This window comes from Cydia splendana, chromosome 22 (genome assembly GCF_910591565.1).
Source record: "Cydia splendana chromosome 22, ilCydSple1.2, whole genome shotgun sequence".
Taxonomy (NCBI): Eukaryota; Metazoa; Arthropoda; class Insecta; order Lepidoptera; family Tortricidae; genus Cydia; species Cydia splendana.
The window spans coordinates 7,444,643-7,472,597 of record NC_085981.1 but is presented as its reverse complement, the minus strand read 5'-3'; the positions used below and the strand labels follow the sequence as shown (position 1 = coordinate 7,472,597).

Sequence of the window (27,955 nt, the reverse complement as noted above, 5' to 3'; positions counted from 1 at the left end):
GAGATAATACTCCTAAAAATACGTGTGATACTCATTAGATTCGTAATGATGTCTAGAAAAATGTATTCGAAACGTGTATTAGCACACAAAAAATATCAAAACTTATAAACAAAAAAAGGGGGAAAATAGTAGATATTTTTTATTTCCCTAATATCTCAAAAAGTTTTAATATTTAAGAAACCAAAATTAATATTATAAAAGAGGAGGATATTTCCAATCAAACATTCTATAATTGTAGAACTGTATCTCCATTATTTATACTTTTTATTCAACGCTGAACACAGCCCTCCGCGCCTCATTTTCGAGAAACGCGCGCGGCACGAAAAAACGATTACGTAACATTAAATATAATTTTAAAGATTTTAAATATTGATTGAAAAATGTAACAAAATTATGGTGTATTTAAAACATGTTAACAAATGTACTACTTGTATAAATTTATCTTAAAGTTATTTTTTCAATAAGTTATGCAATTGTTAATCAACAAAATTTTCTCGAACATTCTTCTTTATTGAAAACGAAAAAAATTTTATAAACAACTATTGTAATATTTTGTCGCTTTCTAGAGCCCTTCTCATATACATGCTTAATAAGATCACATTATAAAAGTTTTAATAAAGTTAATAGTTTGCTTAAAATAAGTTTTAGAATAACATAGAAAATTGTCGAAAAACGAAAAATCAAGGTAAAATTGTAAAATATAAAACAATATTATAACCAAACTATTAATTTTTTCAGAACTTTTATAACGTGATCTTATTAAGCAAGAATATGAGAAGGGCTCTAGAAAGCGACGAAATTTTACAATAGTTATTTAAACATTTTTTTTTCGTTTTCAATAAAGAAGGAATTTCGAGAAAATTTTGTTCATTAACAATGGCTACAAATATAATGACCACCAAAAAATACTTTGGTACCCTAAATAAAAAAATCATGCTTACCAAAAAAAATTACTGAACACCAAAAAAATAAGGCCTAAAAATACAAAAACACCACCGTTTTAATTACGACTGCACTACAATTTGTATTCAAATACCAAATATATTGAATGATCACCAAAAATCATTAATGATCACCAAATCTTGAAGACCAAATTATTGCGATATTTTCACCTAAATAAACCACTATGATTACCAAAAAATGTATACATATTACCAAATAAAGTAAACTGATGCCAAAATTACTAGCCCCTCCCGCTCAAACCCCCGTACCCCGCACCGCATACCTACCTAACCTAACCTACTTTTCTAATAGCATTTCGTTATGCTACTAGAAAAGTAGGTTAAACTGCTATCAGTTAAGTGGGTTAGGTTAGGTTTGAACTGCGACCTTTACACAAACGAAATGCTACTATAAAAGTGGGTTAGGTTAGGTTAGAACTGCGATCGTCACAGAACCGAAATGCTACTAGAAAAGTGGGTTAGGTTAGCTTTCAACTGCGACCCATACAGAAACGAAATGCTACTAGAAAAGTCATGGGTTAGGTTCGATTTGAACTGCGACCCATACAGAAACGAAATGATACTAGAAAAGTGGGTTAGGTTTGAACTGTGACCATTACAGAAACAAAATGCTGCTAAAAAAGTGGGTTAGGTTAGGTTTGAACTGCGACCCTTACAGAAACGAAATGCTACTAGAAAAGTGGGTTAGGTTAGGTTTGAACTACGACCCTTACAGAAACGAAATGCTACTATTAAAGTGAGTTAGGTTAGGTTAGAACTGCGACCCTTACTTAAACGAAATGCTGCTAAAAAAGTAGGTTAGGTTAGGTTTGAACTGCGACCCTTTCAGAAACGAAATGCTACTAGAAAAGTGGGTTAGGTTACGTTGGAACTGCGTCCTTCACAGAAACGAAATGCTACTAGAAAAGTAGAGTAGGTTAGGTTTGAACTGCGACCCTTACAGACACGAAATGCTACTAGAAAAGTGGGTTAGGTTAGGTTTGAACTGCGACCCTTACAGAAACGAAATGCTACTAGAAAAGTGGGTTAGGTTAGGTTTGAACTGCGACCCTTACAGAAACGAAATGCTACTAGAAAAGTGGGTTAGGTTAGGTTAGAACTGCGACTGTTACAGAAAAGAAATGCTACTAGAAAAGTGGGTTAGGTTAGGTTTGAACTGCGACCCTTACAGAAAAGAAATACTACTAGAAAAGTGGGTTAGGTTAGGTTTGAACTGCGACCCATACAGAAAAGAAATGCTACTAGAAAAGTGGGTTAGGTTAGGTTTGAACTGCGACCCTTACAGAAAAGAAATGCTACTAGAAAAGTGGGTTAGGTTAGGTTTGAACTGCGAGCCTTACAGAAAAGAAATGCTACTAGAAAAGTGGGTTACGATAGGTTTGAACTGCGACCCTTACAGAAAAGAAATGCTACTAGAAAAGTGGGTTATGTTAGGTTTGAACTGCGACCCTTACAGAAAAGAAATGCTACTAGAAAAGTGGGTTAGGTTAGGTTTGAACCGCGACCCATACAGAAACGAAATGCTACTAGAATAGTGGGTTAGGTTAGGTTAGAACTGCGACTGTTACAGAAATAACATGCTACTAGAAAAAGGTGACGAAGTGGATTAATTAATAGGATAACGATAGGTATATTCAATATTTGCACATTTTTAATTAAAATGTGGTTACAATTTTGGTGGTCATTTACTATTTTTGGGTTTACAATGATTATTTTGGAGTAATTTGCTTTAACAGGATAGCAAGATTTAAAAATTTGGTTATAATTTTACATTAAAATGGAGTTCTAATTTTGGTGGTCATTTACTATTTTTGGGTTAACAATGATTATTTTGGTATCATTTTCTTTAATAGGATAGCAAGATGTAAAAATTTGGTTATTATTTCACATTAAAATGGGGTTTGAAATTTGGTAATCAGTTACTATTTTTGGGTTAGTAATGATTAGTTTGGTGTCATTTCCTTTAATAGGATAGTAAAATGTAATAAAATAGGTAATCATTTCACATTAAAATGGTGTTATAATTTTGGTGATCATTTATTATTTTAGGGTGGTAAAATAGATTTTTTTGGTATTAAATTTTACTAAATCTGGTGATCAGTTAAATAGCAGCCATTAACAATTGCCTAACTTGTTGAAAAAATAAGTTTAAGATAAATTTCTACAAGCATTACATTTGTTGACATGTTTTAAATACACCATTTTTTTTTTCAATGAATATTTAATACCTTTAAAATTATATTTAATGTTACGTAATCGCTTTTTCACGCCGCGCGCGTTTCCCGAAAATGAGGCGCAGAGGGCTGTGTTCAGCGTTAAATAAAAAGTAGGTATAAATAATGGAGATACAGTTCTGGAAGTATGGAATGTTTGATTGGAAATATCCTCCTCTTTTATAATATTAATTTTGGTTTCTTAAATATTAATACTTTTTGAGATATTTGGGAAATAAGAAAAATCTACTTTTTTCTCCCTTTTTTTGTTAATAACTTTTGTAATTGTTTGTGTGCTAATACACGCTTCGAATACATTTTTCTAGACATCATTACGAATCTAATGAGGTATCACACGTATTTTTAGGAGTATTATCTCTATTTTTCACCGTTTTCCGTTTCTCGAACAGACTATAGTGTGAGATACGAAACTTTTTCAAAGTATATCACCTCATCTGACACATATAGTGCCGATATGAGTCAGAAATCCGTTAAATCCGTTACCTCTTTTAAGTACAACCTAAAACAGTATTTACTCGCAACCCAACAAAGTTTATAACTAAGCGGACATATTCCAAAACAAAAAAACATATTTGTGAACTATGACTACTATGAGAAATAAATGAGGTCTCTCTCTCTCTCTCTCTCTCTCCCCTTCTTTTTTACTCGTGTTCTGTCTTGTTCTGTTTCTATATTAGTTTTAAGTTTAAGTTTTAGTTTTAATTTTGGGTGCCCTGAAAACCAGCGCCGTGTCTTACAGACACTGCTTATGCTGAGCGGCATCCTATTTGGTGTACGTTTTTTTTGTACTTATATAATTTGCTGTACCTAATGTATGTTTTTAGGCCAAATAAATATTTTCTATTCTATTCTATTCTATTCTATTCTATTCTATTCTATTCTATTCTATTCTATTCTATTCTATTCTATTCTATTCTATTCTATTCTATTCTATTCTATTCTATTCTATTCTATTCTATTCTATTCTATTCTATTCTATTCTATTCTATTCTATTCTATTCCATTCTAGATGAATGTCAGTTATATAGTCCGTGTTTCGAAGCCAAAAATGTACTGAGAGCTTCGTCTATATTATCTTGCGTCGCCGATTCAATCGCATAATAAGCAGCCCGCAATACGAATTCAGGGATCGATCTCAAACGGGCCCCCTCTGACGTCAAAACCAAAGACGGATGCAACATTAATGAGCCCCCAAAACAAAATGGCGGCTTCCGGTACCGATCCGGGTTAATTATTCATGAGGGTAATTCGAAAATTAACGTTTGACGTATTCGTATTCGGTTTGCTTCCCAATAAATAACCTGCTAGACTTTTATTATTATTTAACTGTTTTTTAACCTCGTTTAATGGAATAGCATTTAGTATTTCATTCATACCCAGCTAAAGCTGCAAAAGGATATCCTTTCGTGCTTCGGCTTTCAACTATTCCTTCCTCCAAAATTTATAGAATAGGTAATGAGTTTCTCTAACTCCCTGTAAAGTCGGACTGTAAAATCCAAGAATAAAGGAGATCTAGATTTTGAATAAGTACCTAATGCGAAATCTGGAAATGGATTCTGAAATCTTGATAAAATAATAGACGACCGACCATTAAAAAAATTGTCGGGAACAATGGTAAGTAATTTCTATGTTCTAAAAATTTGTGTGCGAAGGTCGGTTTCGGCAGGTATCTGCATAAAAATCATGTAAAAACCGAAGGTTCGGTTTCGATTTTGACAAAAAATCCGGTTTCGGTTCGACACTTCTAAAATTGTATTTACCTACACGAGCAATAAAATAAAAAGAATGTCGATAAAAAACAACCCGTTTTCATTGCTTCTAATTGTGACGATTCCAAAGTCAAAAGCACAAAAATACCCCAGGGTCTCACTTGGATATTAGTGACACCCCAACATTATGTCAGTCCAAAGCCAAGCCAGCACAGATGAACTCTATATTTGTATCGCAAAAGCCACCATTTTGTTTCCCCCCACTAATTTCGCGCCCCGTAATTTTTCACTCCACATTCCTTCTGTTTGTTTGCCAAATATTTGTGGCCCTGTAATTGGAGTGGGCCGAGACAAAAGGAAATCGCTCAGAAACTGGAATTTGCCAACATTTGTGTGCAAATATTGACACGGCGGATTGGGGCAAGTAAACAGGTGATTGAGATCTCTGGAACAGTTTTCCGGAACTGTGTGCATGGAAGAATTGGACGTAGTTAATGCAAATGGGAACCAGTCTCAAAAAAATTGTGAAAATCTAACCTTAGTGTTACTTGAGCAGGTCATATAATTTTAAAAACTGTAGTACATAGATATGTACATAACATTTTCTTTTAGAATTCCTTTTCTGACAATGCGTACTTACTAATTTTCTTTGCGATATGCGATAATCCTGAAAAGTCCACAGCCCATTGTACCTCAGGCACTTTATGTTTGAAAATTTGATTCTTGTGTGGCGGTTGTGGAGTATCTATGTATTTAGATTCTTGTTTTTTTTTTACTTGACTCTTTTGGATCTTCTTCTATCGAGTACTTCTCAAAAGTCTCGAGGCATCTCTAAATAAACCTAGACTCGATGTGTTTGTTTTGTCATCGAGTAGTTCCGTTTGCTACCTTCCGACTGCTTCATCAGATCAGCTCCATGCTAAGGAAGTTTTCCAAATTTTAGCTGAATCGGTTACCAGGAAATGGTCCATATTTAAGTTATAAGATTTGAAACAAACATATTATTATTTACAAACAAATATACGCGGTGAATCTATATGAAAGTAATATGTAAAAATTATAAAAACACTAGTCGTGGGATAAGCAACGTAGATTTAGGTCAATCCAACAAAATTTAATTGTCTTTCAAATTGAAAAATCTGAATACTCGTCGCCATTGAATCAATTAATATTTAATACAATCCGTTTCCTTTTAATTGGATTGACTTCAGTTCTTTGTTTTAAGTCTTACTTCATTTTCTACCTTGTGCCATCGCGTACAAAGATATTTTATTGAATTAATTTAATTTTGTTATTCAAAATAATAGACATACAATACTTTCATATATGTAGCATACCTTCTATTTATGTTATGAACCTATCTTCTATGCAAGAGGGGTAATAAACGTTTTGCTGTTTCATATTAAATATAAGTATTAAAAACGGGTCACTCACGTATTTTAAGTCGAAAAACGCTCGACATGTTTCACTCCACTCAAGTTTTGCTGTTTCGTCTAATATCCACCACTCTTTTCAGGCCAGAATCAGAAATAGGTATGTAATATTTAGAATGACGAATGACCAATTGATCATCTTTTTTTACTATATAACAACGACATAACAAAAAAGAACTTTACAATAAATAAAAGCAAATATATTTGAAATTCAAGCAAGAATATTTAAACGAAACACAAGAATGACAGTACTTGTATTATTCATATTATTCCTACAGATAGTCTCTTTTTTAAACAACACTAATATAAAACAAAATCACAATAAGTCTTGTTTTGGTCGTTATTAAAATGTTAATGTTCTTTATAATCGATTTTGTAAACATATTTCAATTATTTATTATTCACAACGACGGGACTTAATATAATAAAATTAAGTTTTAAATTCCTTCTCCGAGACCACGGGGACAACGCCGTCCTCGAAACGTCAGAGGTAAATTTAAAACTTAATTTTACGCGATTAAAAACTCCCGTCGTTGTAAATAGTAGAGTATGAGTAAAAATCGTGAAAGTTTAATTGGAAAGTTTAGATCAATCAATTCTTTTTGACTTAGCTACAAGGTGACATTAACTAGGATTTTATAACAGTTTTAAAATGCATAAAACGCAAAAATAGGATAATAGGTTTAAAAACTCTTTTATTTAGGAATCTAAAGGATTCATAGTTTCGAAGAATACCTAGTACTTCTTAGAATAAATAGGAACGTTAAACTTGTATAGTTTATAACTTTATAGATACATTAACTTACCGCGGCTTTTAGTACTTCGAATACAAAGAATATTAGAAATTCTCGTGAATTTCTGTAGGAAAAGGTTTATTATTTTATATGGAACAATGGCGTCTGTGTGAAATTAAACCTCGTCAGTTAACCGGCACATTAGTTTGGGCTGGGCTATAGAAAACATGCGGAGAGTACACAGTCTTAAACAGTAACAACGCCCTTGAGCAAATTCACAGTGTTAATAAGTTTTTGGCAAAAAAATCATTTTTGGTACAAGCTTTTATCGATGACGGTACTTTTCTTTCCACGGGCAACTAATACTTATTATGACAATTCTAAAAACCTCAAATACAATTAGGTTGCGTTGTTTTATCGCAGAGTTCCTATGGCCACCTCCTGTCTCCATGATCAGATCAGCTCGATGGTATCATAATATTGCATTGTCGCCCGACTTAGGCCTACTGTCCACGGAAGCGTAGCTGCATAGACGCGTATTCGTCATTGTACGCTTGGTGTACGCTTGCTTGCAGCTTACATACAAAACCGCACAACTCTGTCCACGGAGCAGCAATGTCGCGTCAGCGACGCTGCATGCAAGCTTCATGCCGCCGGGCGTACCGCGTGTTATACGCCGGGCTGCATCGCACGGAACAGCACGTTGAGTATTTGTGAGAAAAAATGGCGGGAACGGCTGCAAAGTTTGTGCAAATAGTGGAAAAATATCCGTGTCTGTACAATAATGTCCAGTAAATTCTGAAAGGTCCTTTTACTAATTCTATAAAATGAATAAAGTACGTTGTCATCTGCTGATAGTTTTCTTGCAGCTACGAACAGTCTACAATGTATGTTTCTTTATATATATGGATGTATCCAATATAAACGGCGTCGTCGCCGACTTCGAAGATAATAATAGGCCAAAATAACGTCTTCATCACTGGACGACATGATAACGAATGAAAGAAAATGCAGGCTACGATACGCTTACGCTACGCTTACGCTACGCTTCGTGGACAACGTCAGTACGCCGGGCTGCATGAATGCTGCACGGCGATGCATGCAGCGTCTATGCAGCTACGCCTCGTGGACAGTAGGCCTTACGTATGATATGTGTGCAAATTTTCAGCTTCATCGGAAACCGGGAAGTGGGTCAAATTTAACTGGCAAAGTTGACCCGTACAAACATACATAGTTAGTTACATATTATTAGATACATTGCAAGTTAATAAAAAGCTTTTAAAAATGGACAATGTTTGGTTGATTACTTCTAAATTATGACGAAAGAAAATACACATACATCGAAGAAAGAACTGTTGTTGTGATTATCATAATAGAAAACTATGCTGTTCTTCAAAAGGCAGGACGTAAGAACGGTTTACTAACGAATGGGCCAAAAACGTTTCCCAAAGTATCACATCCCAAACTATGTTTCCCAAATTATCATTTCCCAAAAAAATGTTTGGCAAAACAACTTATCGCAATTTTTCAGTTAGCAATAGTCTTTTTTGGCAAGTTATTGTTTAGCAAATAATTACTTGGACAAGTTTCATTTTACCAAGTATTATTTAGTCAAATGTATCATTATATCATTAAGCATAACTTACTTGCATAAAGGGAGCTGGGACTTTATTATAAAGAAGTCGGTACCGGCGCTTCGCCGGCCGCTGCCGCGGCACGCTCGCTTCGCTCGCTCGGCTCGCGCACTGTAAGGTCGCAGTTCTACCTAACACTCCTCCTCGCTTCGCTCGTCGTCGTACCTTCGTACCTACACCGACTTGCCTTTAAAGAGTGTTATGTTAAACGGTCTATCTCCGCCATTTTCAATTTTAGAAAAAAGTTTCCCAAGTAAAAGTATCCTATTTTGACGAGTTCTATACGTTACAATCATTTAAAATATATGTCATAATGACACCACTCTCGATGAAAATTTTCCAAGTCCCAGCTCCCTTTAAAACATCAATCTTTGGAGGCGTCTAACTCTGCCATTTTTTATTTTTGAGAAAATATTTTTCAATAAAAGATGCTTATTTTGACGTGATCTACACATTACTATCATTTAAAAATAGTGTCATAGTGACACCACTTTGTCAAAAAAAATCTAAGTCCCAGCCACCCCTTTGCTCCAGTCCAACCAAAACGTTTGCTAAATAAGTTTTTGTCCTAATAACATTTGACAAAGTAAAATCTTGCCAAATGATAATTTAACCAAATAAATTATATGCGAAGTGTAACTTTGCTAAAGGTTCCTTTGGGAAATGAAACTATTGCGATAAGTTTCTTGGGAAGTGAAATTTGGCGAAAGGTATTTGGCCCAAACGAAAGTACACCCGTAAGAACACTAAGAACAATCGCGAATTCTCGGGATATGCGGGAATTGTTAGCCCTAATATGAACTGTCTCGTGGCCAGAGAATTATTAGCCGAACTTCGAACTGTCATAGTCTGAGAATCATTAGACTCACAGAAGAAAGATTAGCCTTATTATTTATTCAAGTGGTCCACAACGTGTCCCGTACTATGCTGTCCCGCACGTCGCTGGCTCCACAGAAAACCAGCTTAACCAGCGCCGTTTACTACGCTAATTGCCAGCTGCATTGCTGAGTGGAGACCATTTCGGCTTCACATCTCTATTTCTACTGTTTTGTTTATCTTTGCCTTGTATTTGTAATGTGTTATTAATATTGGTGTGTTGTCTGAATAAATGATTTCTATTCTATTCCTTACGTACCGTGACTGTGGCTGTGCACTGCGGCATTGGTCAGACAATGGTCCCTCTTTCACGGGCCGCTTTCAGCCGTGGGAGCGCGCACCTGCCCAAATTACAACTTCCAAGCGGCAAAATATTCGGCTGGTGGAAAATAAACCGGCTATCTGAAGACTCTGTAGAGCCGATACGACCAAATATTTTGACAGAAAGAAGCTTTAGAACTTTTTTTTCTTCGTTTTTGCTCGTTTGTTTGTCTTGTCTTTCAAAATGGCATAGAGTCCTTGTAAGTTATGTAACTGTACACCGACTTTAAAGTAATAACTATTAAATTAAAAATTTAATAAACCCCCTACGCATTATGCCAAAAAGTCAATTTTGTGCCCAAAATGCCTTATATAATTTTGGAAAAGACCTGATACTCTTCAAACTGCTAGATCGATTTTTATCAAACATAGCCATGAACCGCCGCAAGGAAACTCGCTGCACTTAAAAAACCGCATCCAAATCGGTCCATTCGTTGGAGAGCTACGAAGCCAGAGACAGACGTTGGCAGATATTGGCGTCAAACATAATATGTTTATAAGAAGTTAAAATAAAAATACAGAATACAAGCGTATATGCATCAGATCGAAAAAGCATTGACCATTAGGTACTTTTTATTATAAGTAGGCCGTCAAAATTCCTATTTTATAGACATTGGATCTTTGTTAGTATTATTATTACCGATCTTACTAGTAAACCCTCCAACACTAAAAGCGTAAAATTATTCCGGCGGCCATTTTGAAAAATGCGCCAATCTTCTAGCAGGAGATCTAAGGTCCCGTTTTCTAAGGGGACCTTGCATTTTGGAGACAAAGCAAACCGCTTGGAACAGGTGTTCTTGGGGGTGACCTGAGCTGATTAAGCCCGGTTGCCAAGAGGTTCCCCCCAGTAGGTGGGCAGGGGAGGGGGGGGTAAAAGTGCCTCCGGCTCGCCTCACTCTAAGCTTTATATCTGCATACATCTCGCAACTATATCAAGTTTGGTGTCATTTTCGTATAACTCGAGGATGAAGAATTCATTTCTGTGACTAAATTTTCACTCACCCATACAAAAAATTGGAAAAATTCAAAATTAAAAAAAAACCTTTAGGTTTTTTTTTCGAAAATCCTCTATAAAATGTATACTATGAGGATTTGCTCTAGAAAAAAAATACCTGTGAATAGCCCAGTTCTCCTACTATACAGAATAGTAAACTTTTCAAACATTTTTTTTTTCATAACTCTGTTAAAAAAAATGTTTTGTGTCGCGCGGCGTACCTGCATTGTAAGAGTGGTATGCAACGTTTAGGATTTTTAAGTATGTTTAGATGATTTCTGATAAGTTGTTATACTTCTGGTGGTAGATTACATTAAAAAATTACTTCTGGACGTGATATATATACAAATATAAATTAAATATATAAATAAAGATGTTGGGAAAACTTTCGCTAATAGAGTTAAGTATTATAAATGTGATAAAATTAACATAGGAGATGTTTGACAAAAAATGCGGGTTAAAATAAAATATATATTGTTCGTAATTGCCATTACATGCCCATGGGACTGTGCATTTTAGGTTTTTTTTTAACGCAGTTGCACCTCCCTGCGCATTTTGTTTTGCAGCGGCAACGAATAAGCTCTAAACAAGCAGCAGCCGCCGCAGGTAGGCTTGTCCATATGGGCTCCCAATAACCATGTTGTTTGGACCAGCCCCAGTTAGCAGGGTATAGTGGCTGTTGCTGAGGGGCTATAATCTGTCCCCAAACATAGACCAAATCCTACACCGGAACATGCGACACAACTGAAAACCGCCGTGTCGCCGAAATAATTTTCAACCAGGTTGATAAGGTGCAGAAAACCCTAGAGGAAAAGCAAACCGCTCTATGTGCGTTCCTTGATGTTGAAGGTGCTTTCGACAATACGCCCACAGAGACCATACTCAATAGTATGAAATCAAAGGAAGTAGACGAAACCACCAGATGGGTACATAGCATGCTCTCGAACAGAGTAGCTACTCTGACCATCAATACTATATATAGAGCATGAGTTTTATACCACTAAAGGGTGCCTACAAGGAGGCGTTTTATCCCCAATATTATGGAACCTAGCAGTGGACCAACTTCTTGCAATCATGTCAGGCCAAGACTTTGATACACAAGGATATGCCGACGACCTTGTAGTCATCGTCAAAGGCCCTTGCCTCAACACAATATCCAACCTAATGCAAGGAGCTCTAAACATAATATTCAAATGGTGTAGAGAAAATGACTTGTCCATTGATCCGAGCAAGACTGTAATAGCCATTTAACCATTCACAAGGAAACGGAAGCTCGATAAACTCACAAAACCAAGACTTAATGGACAAATAATACCGTTCTCGGCAGAGGTCAAGTATCTAGGGGTCACCTTTGACCAAAAGTTAACTTGGAACCCTCACCTGAGAAACATTATACAAAAAGCGAAAATGGCCATGTGGTCATGCTGTCGAATGGCAGGAGCAAGATGGGGCTTAAGATCCAAATTGCTATGTGGTTATACACAGCGGTAGTGAGGCCAATTGTCACCTACGCCTCCACAGTCTGGTGTAACAAAACCAGCCAAAAGACAGCAATAGACACTCTAAACAGCCTGCAACGCACGGCTTGTTTAACAGTAACAGGCGCCTACTCCTCGACACCGGGAGCGGCCCTAGATGCACTGCTGGACATCATACCACTCCACTTGCAGGTGCAAAAGGAGGCCAAGCAGTGCGTCTACAGAATATGCACGCTAAACAGGCCAAAATGGCGCTCTCAGGCATTAAAGCCTAAAGGCCTGGGTTTTTGCGAATAGAGCCCTTAGGATGCCCACTGATGACACGCACACCGAATGTCATCTCACCAAACTGTACACAGTAGAAATACCTCCTAGAGACAAATAGATCAACAACCAAATGTACGTCGAAGAGGGAAGCCACATCTGGTATACAGATGCTTCTAAGAAAGGCAATGATGTAGGATGTGGGATCTATGGTGAGAGATCTAAGCTCAGAGCTAGCGTCAGCATGGGCACTCTGGCCTCAATCTTCCAGGCAGAAGTCTTCGCCGTCAACAAATGTGTGGAGATCAACCTGGATAGAAACCTAAGATACCAGCTTATCTACATCAACTCAGACAGCCAGGCTGCTCCGCTGGCACTAGAATCCCTTGAGTCAAACTCAAAACTAATCCAGAACTGTAAAACAAACCTAAATGCACTGGCTTACTCCAACAAAGTTACACTTAGATGGGTACCAGGGCACTCCGACATTAACGGAAACGAAGAAGCGGACGAACTTGCTAGAAAGTGCGCAGACACACCCCTGGTCGGCCCAGAACCCTTCTGTGGAAGCACCAAACGAGATGCATATTCTCTGCTCAGCAACTGAGAAAAAGCGAGAGCAATCGATTGGTGGAAGTTCGTTAAAGGACAAGAACACTCGAAAGCTCTGATCAAAGGGTTCAACAGCAAAACTGCTAAGGAGCTTTTAAGACTCAAAGGGCACAAAACCTGCGCGGTGACCAGAATACTGACTGGACACTGCAAGTTGAACAAACATATGTTTCAAATTGGCAAGAAACAAGCTGCGGGATGCAGGTTCTGTCAGGAGTCAGAGGAGACTGCAATGCACATTCTCTGTTCTTGTGGACTACTAATGTCAAAAAGAAGTACCTACCTAGGGCGACACGTAGTGCAACACTATGAGGTACAAAACATTACGACCCAAAGAATCTGGAACTTTCTGGATGCAACGGGCATTAGTAATGAACTTAAAGGGCCGTCACAATAGATCAATGCTGGTCAATGCGACCGGATTACCGGGATCTGGCTACCGCAGATTCACCTCTCGACAACCTCACAGCCACTCCAAAGTGTTGCCCTGTTGTCGCACTGTGCGTGCGACCATTGCGGGGCCCACTCAATGAGTTGGCGAGTCACCACCTGTCATTTACAATTTTGAGACTGATTGTCACGGCAGGTGTCCGCTAGTCTCTCCCATGGCCCATTATCCAGTCCATCCAACTTTCAAATCTATAGCCCATGACCTTAGTTCCCATCGCAGCACAAAAGTGCTGCACTGCAATAGTCTTTGCACCTGGCGGGGACCATCTCCGGATGTATCACATTGTGCGTTCGGGGATAGTATCCACCACATGTATCCCTTGCTTTTAGATTAACGTGCCTTAAAGGGCCTCTGCGCTGTTGGCTTTGTCCCCACGTACGCCTCCCAAAGGTACGGGACCCCATGGTCCCGAGATATGGAAAAGACATACAAATAATAATGTTAATTTTATCACATTTATAATACTTAACTCTGTTGGCGAAAGTTTTCCCAACATCTTTATTTATATATTTATTTAATACTTGTATATATATCACGTCCAGAAGTAATTTATTAATGTAATCTACAACCAGAAGAATAACAACTTTACAGAAATCATCTAAACATACTTAAAAATCCTAAACGCTGCATACCGCTCTTACAATGCAGGTACGCCGCGCGACACAAAACATTTTTTTTTAACAGAGTTATGAAAAAAAATGTTTGACAAGTTTACTATTCTGTATAGTAGGATAACTGGGCTATTCACAGGTATTTTTTTTCTAGAGCAAATCCTCATAGTTTAAATTTTTTAGAGGATTTACGAAAAAAAAATTAAAAGATTTTTTTTGAATTTTGAATTTCTCGAATTTTTTGTATGGGTGAGTGAAAATTTAGTCACAGAAATGAATTCTTCATCCTCGAATTACACGAAAAAGACACCAAACTTGATATACTTGCGAGATGTATGCAGATATAAAGATTAGAGTGAGGCGCGCCGGAGGCACTTTTACCCCCCCTCCCCTGCCCACCTGCTGGGGGGAACCTCTTGGCAACCGGGCTTAATCAGCTCAAATCACCCCCAGGAACACCTGTTCCAAGCGGTTTGCTTTGTCTCCAAAATGCAAGGTGGTGGACCTTAGATCTCCTACTATTCAGAGCGGTATACAAATGGCGCGGACGTGGTGGTTTATAAGCGCGATAATACTTATGTCGAGTGCGCTCGCTTTGAATGCAGATGTTTTTGCTGAGCTTTGTCATAATGAATAGTTGGGTAAATAGTTTAAATTGTAAGCTGTATTTTTTTCTGATTCGGGGATTGTAATAGTAGCAATGCGAACAGCCAACCAACCAATATTTACAGCCAACAAGTATTGTAAATTGGGCAAAAATATTTCATTGTGCCAGTTCAAAGGGAAAATGTGTTGATGACCCGTAAATTTAATTTTTAAATGGTAAACTACAAAAGTGTTCATTTTCACGATCCAACAACTTTAATTCTACAATAATATTTGTTAGGTCGGGGGGCACGGCAGTGCCCCTGCCAAGTCGAGCGCGAAGCAAACACTGCCGTACCATCCTTTACTGGAACCATTTCGCCGCATTTTCAGGCCCCTATTTGAGAACCTCTGGATAAGACCAGAACGCAGAAATTTCGTCATCCAGTAAGCTGTAATCACATACTTAAAATCCAAAATTTCAAGTCTGTAGGTCATTTAGTTCCGAAGTTAAGCGAAAGCAAAGTTTCGCATTTATAACACTCACTCACTCATGATCATCAGAATAGAACTAGTACTTCCCATAAACTCGAGCTGAAATTTGGTACAGAGTTAGGGTTTAATGGCCACATAAAGGGAAAACTATAAAAACTAGGATAATCGAAGATCTGGAGTACCTGGTCACCCTGATTAGAAAACACAAGAGCCCAACCAAACTATTAGAGATCGACATACCGCCTTTACAAAAAATATTCAACTTGGTGGGCCGCTTCATTTGATGTCAAAAATCGAAGGTCTGAAGTATCTGATGAAGAACCCTCAGCTGGTCTCAGCTGTATTAGAGATATGGTAATGCCCCGTTTTCCTATTGGTACATAAAAAAATCAATCAATATGCCCACGTTTCTACAAAAAGAAGTGAAATCCCACCAAAAACATTCTGTAAAAAACTAGCCAAGTCTCGATGGAGCTGCTTGTTTATCTCTAAAAAGTAATGAAATCTAGACAAAGTCGTGCCAAGTCTAAGGTTCCTTACTGCGATGTCTTTATTATTATAGTTAATGTTGTGTGACTTGGCCGTTGAAGGGTACACAAGGGTACAAAACCAGGTGCTCCATGACACCATTGCACCAATCTGCCATTGCACCAAAAAGAAGTGTTTGTTTTAGGCTCGCCTATACATAAGTATTATTGAAATACGCAGCTTTATCAAGCCTACAATTGACTGGTTATTGAATCAACGTTTTCCAAGTGGCAATTTTCCATCGTCAATGGGTAGCGGTTCTGGCGACAGATTGGTGCAATGGTGTCATGGAGCACCTGGTTTTGTACCTTTGTGTACCCTTCAACGGCCAAGTCACACAAGATTAACTATAATAATAAAGAAATCGCAGTAAGGAACCTTAGACTTGGCACGACTTTGTCTAGATTTCATTACTTTTTAGAGATAAACAAGCAGCTCCATCGAGACTTGGCTAGTTTTTTACAGAATGTTTTTGGTGGGATACTATTTACTAGATAAGCTTAAGCAGTCATTCATTAGCATTAGGTCTAAATAGAAAACTTGTATTGCATGCAAATTAGGTACAGACAGACACCGGTAATATTAATATTTATGAATAGTTTATTTCCTTATTTTATAAGGTTAGCTGGAAGAGATCCTTCAACTTAATTAAATAGGTTCACTTTTGTACTTGTTTAATGTATATCTTCTATCCACTGACATACCTATTTGTATGTCGTTTTATGCAATAAAATATTTATTTATTACGTACTTACTGAATAACATCGTATATATTCCCCGTTTAGACAATAATACTTTATCGCATAACCTTAAAAGTACAAATACAACACGTTCAAAACAAAGCCACCCCAGTGCTTAATGCCGGACACGTCCGTACCTAGATTATCGCTCGCCTGAGAATAGCGTCCTATGACTTGTTCAGCGAGACTACTGCAGATCAGAATAGGGTAAAAGGCTTTTGAAAGGATAATATGAATTTCCTTATTCAGTCATAGTCTATGACTAAGCAAATAATAAAGAAACATATTTTATGATTAGATTATTGTATACTTTATGTCTTTACGTACACTGTTTTGTTAGACAATAAAAGCACCTGATCCTAAAACCTTTTAAGTTACTACAAATAAAGACGTGCGCGCCAGCCGAAAAAAATCGCGCGGCGGCGCGCCACGAAAAAATCCACGGCGGCGGCGTAACGTAATTTTTCAACTTTTCAATATTAAGACGTATACGTAATGAAAAGCTACGCTTGACCCTTAAATCGACAAGGTAAAGAAATCTCAAAAAAACCGGGCAAGTGCGAGTCGGACTCGCGCACGAAGGGTTCCGTACCATAATGCAAAAAAAAAGAAAAAAAAACAAACAAAAAACGGTCACCCATCCAAGTACTGACCACTCCCGACGTTGCTTAACTTTGGTCAAAAATCACGTTTGTTGTATGGGAGCCCCATTTAAATCTTTATTTTATTCTGTTTTTAGTATTTGTTGTTATAGCGGCAACAGAAATACATCATCTGTGAAAATTTCAACTGTCTAGCTATCACGGTTCGTGAGATACAGCCTGGTGACAGACGGACGGACGGACGGACGGACGGACGGACGGACAGTGAAGTCTTAGTAATAGGGTCCCGTTTTACCCTTTGGGTACGGAACCCTAAAAACTGTGTAAGTATCATTTTTTTGGTGTTATCTTATTATGTGGTTGTATATTGTAGAAAACTCATGATTAAAATATATTTATAATAGTTTCGAAAAAAACAGGTATGTCAAATATGTTGGATGTTGCCAGGTTCGGTGTAAATAAAAAGATACGCCGCATAATGAAAAGACGTCCAGTATTTTTGACGTTGCCGAGTATATATACAGTACTTTATGTGCATAAGGTTTTTTTATTGTCAAATCCATGGTTTTAGGGTTCCGTACCCAAAGGGTAAACGGGACCCTATTACTAAGACTCCGCTGTCCGTCCGTCCGTCCGTCCGTCTGTCTATCACCAGGCTGTATCTCGTGATCTGTGATAGCTAGACAGCTGAAATTTTCACAGATGATGTATTTCTGTTGCCGCTATAACAACAAATACTAAAAACAGCATAAAATAAAGATTTAAGTGGGGCTCCCATACAACAAACGTGATTTTTGACCGAAGTTAAGCAACGTCGGGCGGGGTCAGTACTTGGATGGGTGACCGTTTTTTATAGATAATGGTACGGAACCCTTCGTGTGCGAGTCCGACTCGCACTTGCCCGGTTTTTTTAATAAATATAGAATAATTGAATTTTTAAGTTACAAATACACTTACTGATAATGTCAACTTATGTTATAAATTTTAGTAAAACCTATTATTTTTATATTTTTCCAAAAACTTTATAGCTCGTAGATGGTAAAATTTTACCAGTCATTGACGTCATTTATTAAACATTAAATCAAACTTAGGGTATCGTAGGCTGCAGCAATATCTGAGCAATGGTTTTTACAATAATGCATGCAATTTTATCAATATTTTCGTAAGAAATTTCTTAAATAAAATCGGGTATGTCTCTTGATGTCTTGGTGAACGCACAGGAAAAAAAAACCGTAAAAATATTTTTTTATCTATTTGGTTCATTTATTACGTTGTAATACGACAAGTGATGACTTTTTAAAACGTTTTGAAACACCTAACATCCCTCTGTTTTAATTTATTTACCATAAAAACTACCAGAAAATTTGATAATTTTACTCTTTGCATACTTGGCAATGTCTAACATACTGGACTTGGAGCAAAAGTGTCGTGAAATCGACAACGGTTAAAACACTGGACATTATACTTTGTAAATGTGTTTTACATATTTATTTATTTATTTTTATGTAAATCATACTGCCACATAAGAAATAGTTAGTATGGTATTGGTGCGACATAAAATAGTAGGTAGATATTTATTAAATTATATAACCAAAAAATTTCCGTACTAAATTATTGCCATGTTTAAGTAAGTATTTTACGTCAAAAATGTGAGAGTTACGTAGGAAGTGGCGCCCGCAATAATTTTCAACTATTTATTATTGGACTATAACCTATTATACTCCAAAACGTAATTCAAGACCAAAAAAAGTAAGAAAATGTTGCCACTTTTTACTAGCGCGTCTTGTATTGAAGTAAAATTAAGTAAATAAAAGTAATTTTTAAATAGTAGGAGTAAAATTACTAATAAATAAATTATCTCAGCGTGATTATTTATCAAAAGGAATTTACTATTCTACGAACAAATTATTGCAGTGGCAACATTTTCTTACTTTTTTTGGTCTTGAATTACGTTTTGGAGATTACATATTTTAACGCTGCATAATACTGTCTTATAAAGAAATATTCGGCGCGAATTTTACACTACCGGCGGCGGCGGCGGCGCGCTGACTCCTTATGGCGGCGGCGCGCACGTCTACAGTACAAATACAAATTGCTCGAAACAAAGCCCCCCCCAGTGCTTTTAATGCCGGACACGTCCGTGCCTAGATTATCGCTCGCCTGAGAATAGCATCCTATGACTTGTTCAGCGAGACTACTGCAAATCAGAATAGGGTAAAAGACTAATCAAATAATAAAGAAACGTATTTTTATGATTAGATTATTGTATACCTACTTTAGGTCTTTACGTACACTCTTTTGTTAGACAATATAAGCACCTATCCTAAAACCGTTTAAATTACTACAAATACACATCGCTCGAAACAAAGCTCCTCCAGTGCTTAATGCTGGACACGTCCGTGCCTAGATTATCGCTCGCCTGAGAATAGCGTCCTATGACTTGTTCAGCGAGACTACTGCACATCAGAAAGGAGTGTAGGGATTTGTAATGTTAGGTTCTATAAGTTTTTATGTAGTCAACATCGTCTGTGATTAATCAAAGCAGCAAACCCTGCATTAGGATCAGTTATGGTTAAGAGAAATTGAATATTTTAGGTACTCATACATATGCAGAATGCTGAAACCTGTTAAACTAGTGGCTCTGTGAGCTGTAGACCTCGCGAGCAGAGCTTTAAATAACATGGTGCTAAGAGCTTTAAATATAGTAAATAAAAAAAAAACAATACGAAATTTATGTGTAAAAAAATACAAAAAGTTATAATATCCCAGCATACAATTACTGGCGATCGAACCCAGACCCTCTGTGCAAACAGAAAAAGCGAACGTTTACAAACTGAGCCAAATAGTTCTTAGATGGGTTGACGAAATTTAGCTACTCCTTCTCAAATTAAAATTAGTTAAAATTAAATATCTCAATACCTTCGAAACCAGCGAAATAAATTTTCTGAATTTTTGGCCATTTAATCTATAAACATATCTCAAAAAGAAAACACTCGTATGGTACCGATACCACTATTTGTTTAGGCGCGAGCTATCACGACTCCGCCATTTTAAAAAAATTAAAAAAACCGGACGGGCAAAAAAAAAATTTTTAGACATAGAATCCAGTCACAAAATTTCACGAGATTCGATTAAGAATTGCGACCTGTAGAGGAGAACATCCGGACATACAAAAGCAAAATGCTCCAGTCGAAACGTAGACCTTCGCTACGCTCCGGTCAATTAATGTGTTCTTTTAAGGGTTCCATACCACAAAGGTACAAAAGGTTGTACTTTAATAAATCGTGCTGCCGGTGTGTTTTGTTGCATCGATATTATAATATCAGCATATCTGACTTAGCGTCAAAAAGGCTGAAAAACGTAAATTCAATGTTGCGCTTGCAATTAGTTAAATGCTCCGTGATTAGTAAGATTTAGAAAAAAAATCTAAAATTACGTGGTTTAATTTTAGGGTCGTGTTTATCGCCGCATTTACAAGCGAAGCAACTGTGTTGCTGGTACACCAGTATCACAGAATAAATAATAGTACTACGTACCAGTATTTTTTTTTGCATCAAATCGCACCCATTTAGGTCAATGCATTTGTGAGGTGTTGGTCTAAAACAACCGACCGGAAAGTTGAATTGTGTTTGCGTAACAAGTATAGAGCTAATTGGAATTTCGTCTCTCTAACTTGGAATTCGTACTCTGCATATCGACTGGTTTTTGGTACGTGCCTGTGTTAATTTGCTTCAAAATTGAACTCTAACTATATTGGAGGAAATGCAATAAGCGGAGCAAGATAGTTGCTTCCGGGAGCCATTGCTCAATACTGTACAGGAAGTTGAACCGGCCAGCAACTTTGATTGCAGCTGTTAACAACCCCAACATTGGCTTGTGTTTTCTACTTACAGATATTGGAACGTTTCTCACTCAAAACTCGCTATACTAACATAGTATATATAGCTTTAAGTGTTTATATAATGGCAACGCATAGGTACACGCGAAATATTATGTAAATGTAACACCTATGACTGTGCAAGAAGGTTGTACCTAACACCGCGCCTTGCGGGACTCCACAACGTATTCTACTTTATATGCATACAAAACAATCGTTTTAGTGCCTTATGTTTTTAATTAACCAAAAACAAACTAACAAAATCAAACAAATCATAATACTAACAACGAAATAGATATTAAACTAGCAAACAATAACACTACACTGTCTAACGCTTCAAGGAGTACTAGACTCACTTCAATAGCCGTCAACGTGTTTAATTAGTTCTGTTTCGTATTTATTTTGTGTTATATTCCTTTCATATACGTGCCTATTTTCTTTTCACACCATTTAGATGCCTAGGCCATAGGATTGGATTTAGATCACTACTTTACCACACAAGGCTGTTGACTTTTATGTTTCACGGACACTGAGCTTCTTTTTAGTGTACTCCTGACCTCACACACCGTACAAATGCCCGCAGTTACCTCAACTCTTAGCTTCCGACACCTTCGGCCTATGGTGATGGTATCTGGACTGCCGTTAATAGATGATTGTCGATGTGGCGGCGAACACTACCTTAGTTCTGGCGTCTACCTTGTCTTCTACTGGAGCACCCTTAAGGAATCTTAGATGTCCTTACAGAGCTTTGGTCTCGGCGTGCCTTTTGTCTATTCCTTAAGGGTGCTACTGAAGTGCGGCTAGCGAGGGTGGTTGGCACTGGGCCTGGCTGGTAGTACCTTTCTTGGTAACGTGGTTGTGGGGCAGCGGTGGCGTGGGGCGCTTGCCCGCCGGCGGTGCGCGCTCTGTTCGAGGCCCCGCGCCGGCCGACGGCGCGTGCGCCTCCCCTCACGCGCTACGCTGCGCCGGATGGTACCATCCTGCTTCTCACCGAGAATGGGACTCGCCTGATGACGCGCGCGGCCGCCGCCAGCCTCCTGCGCGCCGCTCTTCTATCCCCGCGACCCCCGCGGCCCCGCCCCGGTGAGCCGCCGCCCACCCTTTCTCTCTCTCATTCTCTCTCTCTCTCTCTCTATGTGTCTCTGTCGGATTTCGTCGCCTCTCGCACTGCACGCTTTGCACTTCGCTTCGTAAGGTAGGAGCGTGGAGTACCGGTGAACGATGCCTTACGTTTTCCGGTTTCCAGTTAGGTTTTTTTACACTACATAATCACGAAGAGCACAGAAAAGGTTATTTTCTCAACCGAGCACCTTTAACCAACAAAAAGTTTTTAATCATCATTAATTCAATAAAAGTTGTAATGAAAATCAGCACTTCTTAACTTGTTTAAAGGAAAGGTAATCCAATTTGAGAATTTCTGATTGGAGTTTAATTTTAGCTATGTTAGCGGTTTGTATACAAGTCGAGCTTACTAATTAATACAATTTCATAATAACTTACATAGTAATTAACTCAACTTTTCGCTCCTACTTTATGTCTGCATGCTTTTAGAATTGTTGAACTGCCGTTTTCCCTTTTCCCTAGTTTCCACCTTGGACTTGGATGGGGTAATTCTGACGCACCTACATCTCAAGTCCAAAGCGGAAGGTCTTGAGATGAGCATGACTGCATGTTTTCTTTCTGCATCTCCTATACGATCTCTATGGTTACTGCGCGGCATAGACTTGGCTTTGACGAATAGTTCTCATGGGACTGCCGTCCGAAGGCTTTGCTATTCAAAATCTTTAATCGGGTATACCAATCTAAATTCAAAATTGTTTTTAAAAATTTTGCCCGATAAGTGTTTGTCGATATCGTTGTATGTTTGATCGTTTTTTATCTTTACCGTCAGTAGGGTGAGATTTTTTATCGATGTTTCGCTACCGATGCTAGTGCGCGATAGTCTCTGAGGTACTCGGAGTCCCGTCGCGCCACAGCTCGGTCCCGAGCTAGCCCAGCTAAGCGATTCCATGGATGCCATTCCAGTAAAACTGATGTCGGACGGCCGGAACCCGAACCGGACGGGGGCCGGCGTGACCTCGTGGATCGGGGGTATGTCCATAACACAGGATGGGAACCTGATCGCCCCCGACAAAATAATGAGCCACGTCCACCGATACGCGAGCCCCCACTACAACCCCCACGGACACCATTACCACCGCTGGAACCACGAGCCGGGGGGGAGTGAAGATCCGCTATACGCCACAAAGACCGTCTACGGACCAGGATATATTGATGAGAACCGTACGTATGGTTTATTCTTGTACGTAAGCCAATCTCTAGACTTCATTATTAAAAACTCAACTTCCTAAGGGAGAGATTAGTTGACGTCCAAATGAACTAGTTGGTATAACGAGTTAACTTACACTTTGTGAACTGACAACAACTAACCATAGATATCGTAAGTTACACTCACTTATCCAGCTTACAAGATGTACAGTTAGCCGGATCATTTACAAGACCATACACGACACGGGTGAATTCATATATTACGGCACCATCAACATGTATGTAACCCTCAGTGGTAATGTCATCCAACCCTTCTTTATTTACCCCTGTATTAACAGCACTTTCTAGATGTTTAGAATTACCACAGTTTTTAGTATTCTGTAGGTTTCGAACCAGAAAGTGCTTTTAAGATTTTCGAGAGATAACACAGAGTAAAGCTTTACGTAGATAAGTATTCATGATTTAGAGTGGGACTCTCCTAGTTGCTTTAAAGCCCTTTAAATCCGCCTCTCCTTACGGTCCACTCTAATATTTGTAGATATCTAGTTTTAAAGGAGTGAGTAGTGACAACGGTTAGTTGAATCTCAGTAAAGCTGCTGGGACACCAATATACCAATTAGATTAACCATTTATAATGTTTTCACAAAAACCAATTGTATAGGTAAATTAATTAAAAATTTGCTTAAATCCGCATGCATGATCCCCTTTAACCCCGATCACAGTAATTAAGCTGAGTTTTAATCATCGTACTATAAACATCAGTATCAGTTGATTATGAGCCATCCCTTTTAGCATGATCAAGTTGTTACAAAATTTTAGCTTGGGGTAAATCGAAATCATTGGCAATTTATCATGGTTTACAAAACACCGTTTTTTCAGGTTCCTCACGTTGTGACAGTTTTAATACAATTTGTACAATATATTTGTCTTGGCATGCATAATATATTTATATCACATATCCAAAGTTTATTATACTTATTTTATGTACCTATTTGTTTTTATAAACACTTTCGAATTTGTTTTTATTTTTATTTTCTGTTACTGTTTAAAATAAGTTTGTGTATTTCTACCTTGTGGTATTTCTTTATTTTAAAACTATAGGTGTTTTCTACTGCCTGAACTGTTGTCCTTCAAAACAACTTTATTATAATTTCCGAAAAAACGTTGTCATGTTGTTACTGGCTCTTACTGTTGTTATTTTTAATAATTGGATCTTATTAGCTGAAACTTTACGGTTAACTTTCATTTTCAGGCTTAGGTGTTTTCATACCATATCGGAAAATATCATTTTAGGAATAAAGTCATAAAACCATAATAGTAGGCTAGGTTCAAATACTGATTAGTGATATTAAATATTTTTTTCTTATTGTTGTCTTCTAGATATTCTAAGACATGTAATCATACTTTCTAATACACAATCATTGTCTTTAGATGTTTCAAATTTGTTGTTTTAATGTTAAACATTGTTGTTAATTTCACAGCCGAATGTACTTATCCAAGCAATTAAATTAAAGCACCAAATTTATCAGCAAGCATCAGCATAACAAAAGCGGTCGAAGTTTTCATCAACCATTTTTAAATTTCATATGTAACCTCAACCGCTTCTGCTGCCTATAACCAAACCTTGAACCACTCCACTCACACACCAACACGAAACTAACACTTGACACCAACCAACAGAGAGGATTGGCAAAGAGAACGGTAAAGCAGGTGACGACAAGGTGGCGCTCCAGTCGACCTGCCACGTGGCCCTGGAGACGTGCATCAAGGACAACGAGTGCTCCACGACCCTGGATCCTGTGCTGCAGAACTGCCACGCGACCAACTGCGACCGGGAGGGCTGTATGGAGGCGCTGAGGGGGTTCTATAGGAAGCCGGGGGTGCATTGGAACACGGAGATCGCCTTTTGCCTGTGCAAGTAAGTATACAATTCTGGTTAATATTTTGAATTTCAGAATGATATGAATTTTGTTCAGGACAATCAAAATTTTATTCTGTCTTATTAGTCATGACTATGTGACAACAGTAGGACTGTATATTAGAAGAAATGTTTTAGGTATAAAATTAACTTTATCTTAAGCAGAAACACACACCTATTTTATTCTCGGAAATATAAATAATTTGTTTTGTTTTTACTCTTTCACTTTATAATATATTCTCCTTTATTTGCCAGGTTAGTATTGTCAACAAACAATTTACATTAAAGCCGAGGATATTAATACCTTTATTGTCCCATGACTTCATCTCTCGTAACTTTTTAAAGATTATGGTTTAAACTTTTTAACTCATCAAATGCTTTGCTCCTCAAACGGTTATGTGAATTTTCAGAGAATTTACGGCGTGTTTTCGTCATTATCATCATCGTTAACCTTTTATATAAACGAAATATGGCACCGATGCAGAGCATCTGCTCAAAGTTGTTGCGCATTGTCCTTCCATTATAGTAATAATCATCACGGTAAAAATAATAACTCGCAGTTAAAACGCTCGAAAATTGAGTCGCTTTACCCCCCCCCCCCCCCAAACTCTTGTAAAAAAGCGTTGGTGGCCCAGTAAGAGCGTGCGACATTCAATCCGGAGGTCGCAGGTTCAAACCCCGGCACGTACCAATGAGTTTTTCGGAACTTCTGTAAGAAATATCATTTGATATTTACCAGTCGCTTTTCGGTGTAGAAAAACGTCATGAGGAAACCGGACTAATCCTAATAAGGCCTAGTTTCGCCTATGGGTTGGAAGGTCAGATGGCAGTCGCTTTCGTAACTAGTGCCTACGTCAATTCTTAGGATTAGTTGTCAAGCGGACACCAGGCTCCCATGAGCCATGGCAAAAATGCCGGGATAACGCGAGGAAGATTATGACTTCAAAACTTTCAGCAAATATCTACCCTATTACTTTTTCTTAATACCAATCGCATAATCTCACAGATGGATTTACCCGAGTTTGAAGTTAAGCGACTCAATTCTGGATTTAACTGGATCAGACTATACAATTTTCTGTATTCTTCAGGAAAACTGACAACAAGGAGGACTCATGCATGCGTGCCCAAGAGCAACTCCATCCATCTTGCGCCCAGCGCCCACCCTCGGGACAACCGCTACCGGCCTGCCATATTCTCGCTCATGCCTGCCGCGAGGAACCCGAGTGCAGGTAACATCAGGGTACCTGATAAGGACGGCTCGTCAAATAACACTCCCAATCCCTCTCTCTAAGGATGCTTCGACCAGTCCTCGAATAATTTGAGTGCAGGTAACATCAGAGAACCTCTGACAAGTTGCCAGATTGTCTGGATTCATCTGGATTTTCCCGTCATTTTCCTAATATTTATGATATTACATATAGAATCTCCGAATTATTTGAGGTTTTCAAAAATAATTCTTTATACATCAGGGATGGTTCTGAAAGATTATGACTATACACACTTTAATTAATCTTACTGTTAACTCTTAATGTGAAATAACGATATAATATTTTTGGGGGTTTCCAAATTTAGAGTCTAGTGTTTTAAGCGTCGTGAAATCTTTAGAGCCTTTAAGAAATGCAGTGAAGACTAAGTACCTACCTACAAAATTCCAATCAAGTTAGAAACCCCCGGATTCGACCGGATTAGGAACCTGGAAAGTTTAAACAAGCTATTTGAAGCTTCTGTTCTGAACAAACAAATATAACTTAGATACTAAATTTAGAAATCTAAAATGCTTACAAAATCCTTTATTGAGGTATTAAAGTCTTAGGTACTTACCGTATTTCTCAGATACTTTACCCAGCATAAATAATTTAGGTCTTCATCCTTGTCCGAAATTAAAATTTGCTATTTAGGCACTGAATAATATAAAACAATTTTCCCAGTTGTTTTCCATTTTACCATCCATACATTTTTAATTATATTGTAGGTAGGTACCTACTATTGTCAAGTAATTAATAATTAATTCAATGGATTTATCTGCCTAACTACTTTTCGAGTCAAAATAGGAAATATTACGTCTTTCAAAAATGCATGCGTGGGTCACTGTAAAATATAGATGAAGATGCAGACAGAATATTCAGCATCATACTTTATTTTTGAATAAAAGCGTAGGTACCTACACAACGCACTAATAAATTATACGACTATTACAATAGTTTTAAAAACACAAAAGGCATATGAAAATCAGCGGGTAGACATAATTATTTTAAAACAGTAGGCATTTATTATCATCACATCGACATCGTTCTGAGGGTGAATCTAATCTTATTCTTTCGTGACAATATCTATAAGAAAGAATAGAACCACGAAAATGAACGTAACTTTAATTCATACATAATTAAATTAGGGCAATATTATAACTTGATATTTTAATGAAAACACGTCCGCTAACGTTAACTCTTCTTCTTCTTCGTTACACTCTTGACAGAGTGGTCGTGGCCATTGTGTAGACTTTTGAGCGACTCGTTTAACGACACGTAGAGCTGCTTTCCGTGAGCATTCGCTTACTGTGGAGTCCATCTCATTGGCGATCTTCCTCTAGCCCTGTCACCTCCCACTCTTCCTTTAACGTTAAATCACTCCT

General features: G+C 37.7%; 1 protein-coding gene across 1 annotated transcript in view; it reads left to right on the top strand.

Annotated features, from left to right (window-relative positions):
- LOC134801637 (uncharacterized) overlaps nt 1–27,955 on the top strand; it is a 66,366-nt gene that overhangs the window by 26,357 nt on the left and 12,054 nt on the right. The window contains exons 5-7 of the mRNA XM_063774255.1: nt 23,166–23,423; nt 25,089–25,326; nt 26,415–26,555. Of these exons, the coding sequence (XP_063630325.1) occupies nt 23,166–23,423; nt 25,089–25,326; nt 26,415–26,555 (637 nt within the window). The remainder of the gene's footprint in view (nt 1–23,165; nt 23,424–25,088; nt 25,327–26,414; nt 26,556–27,955) is intronic.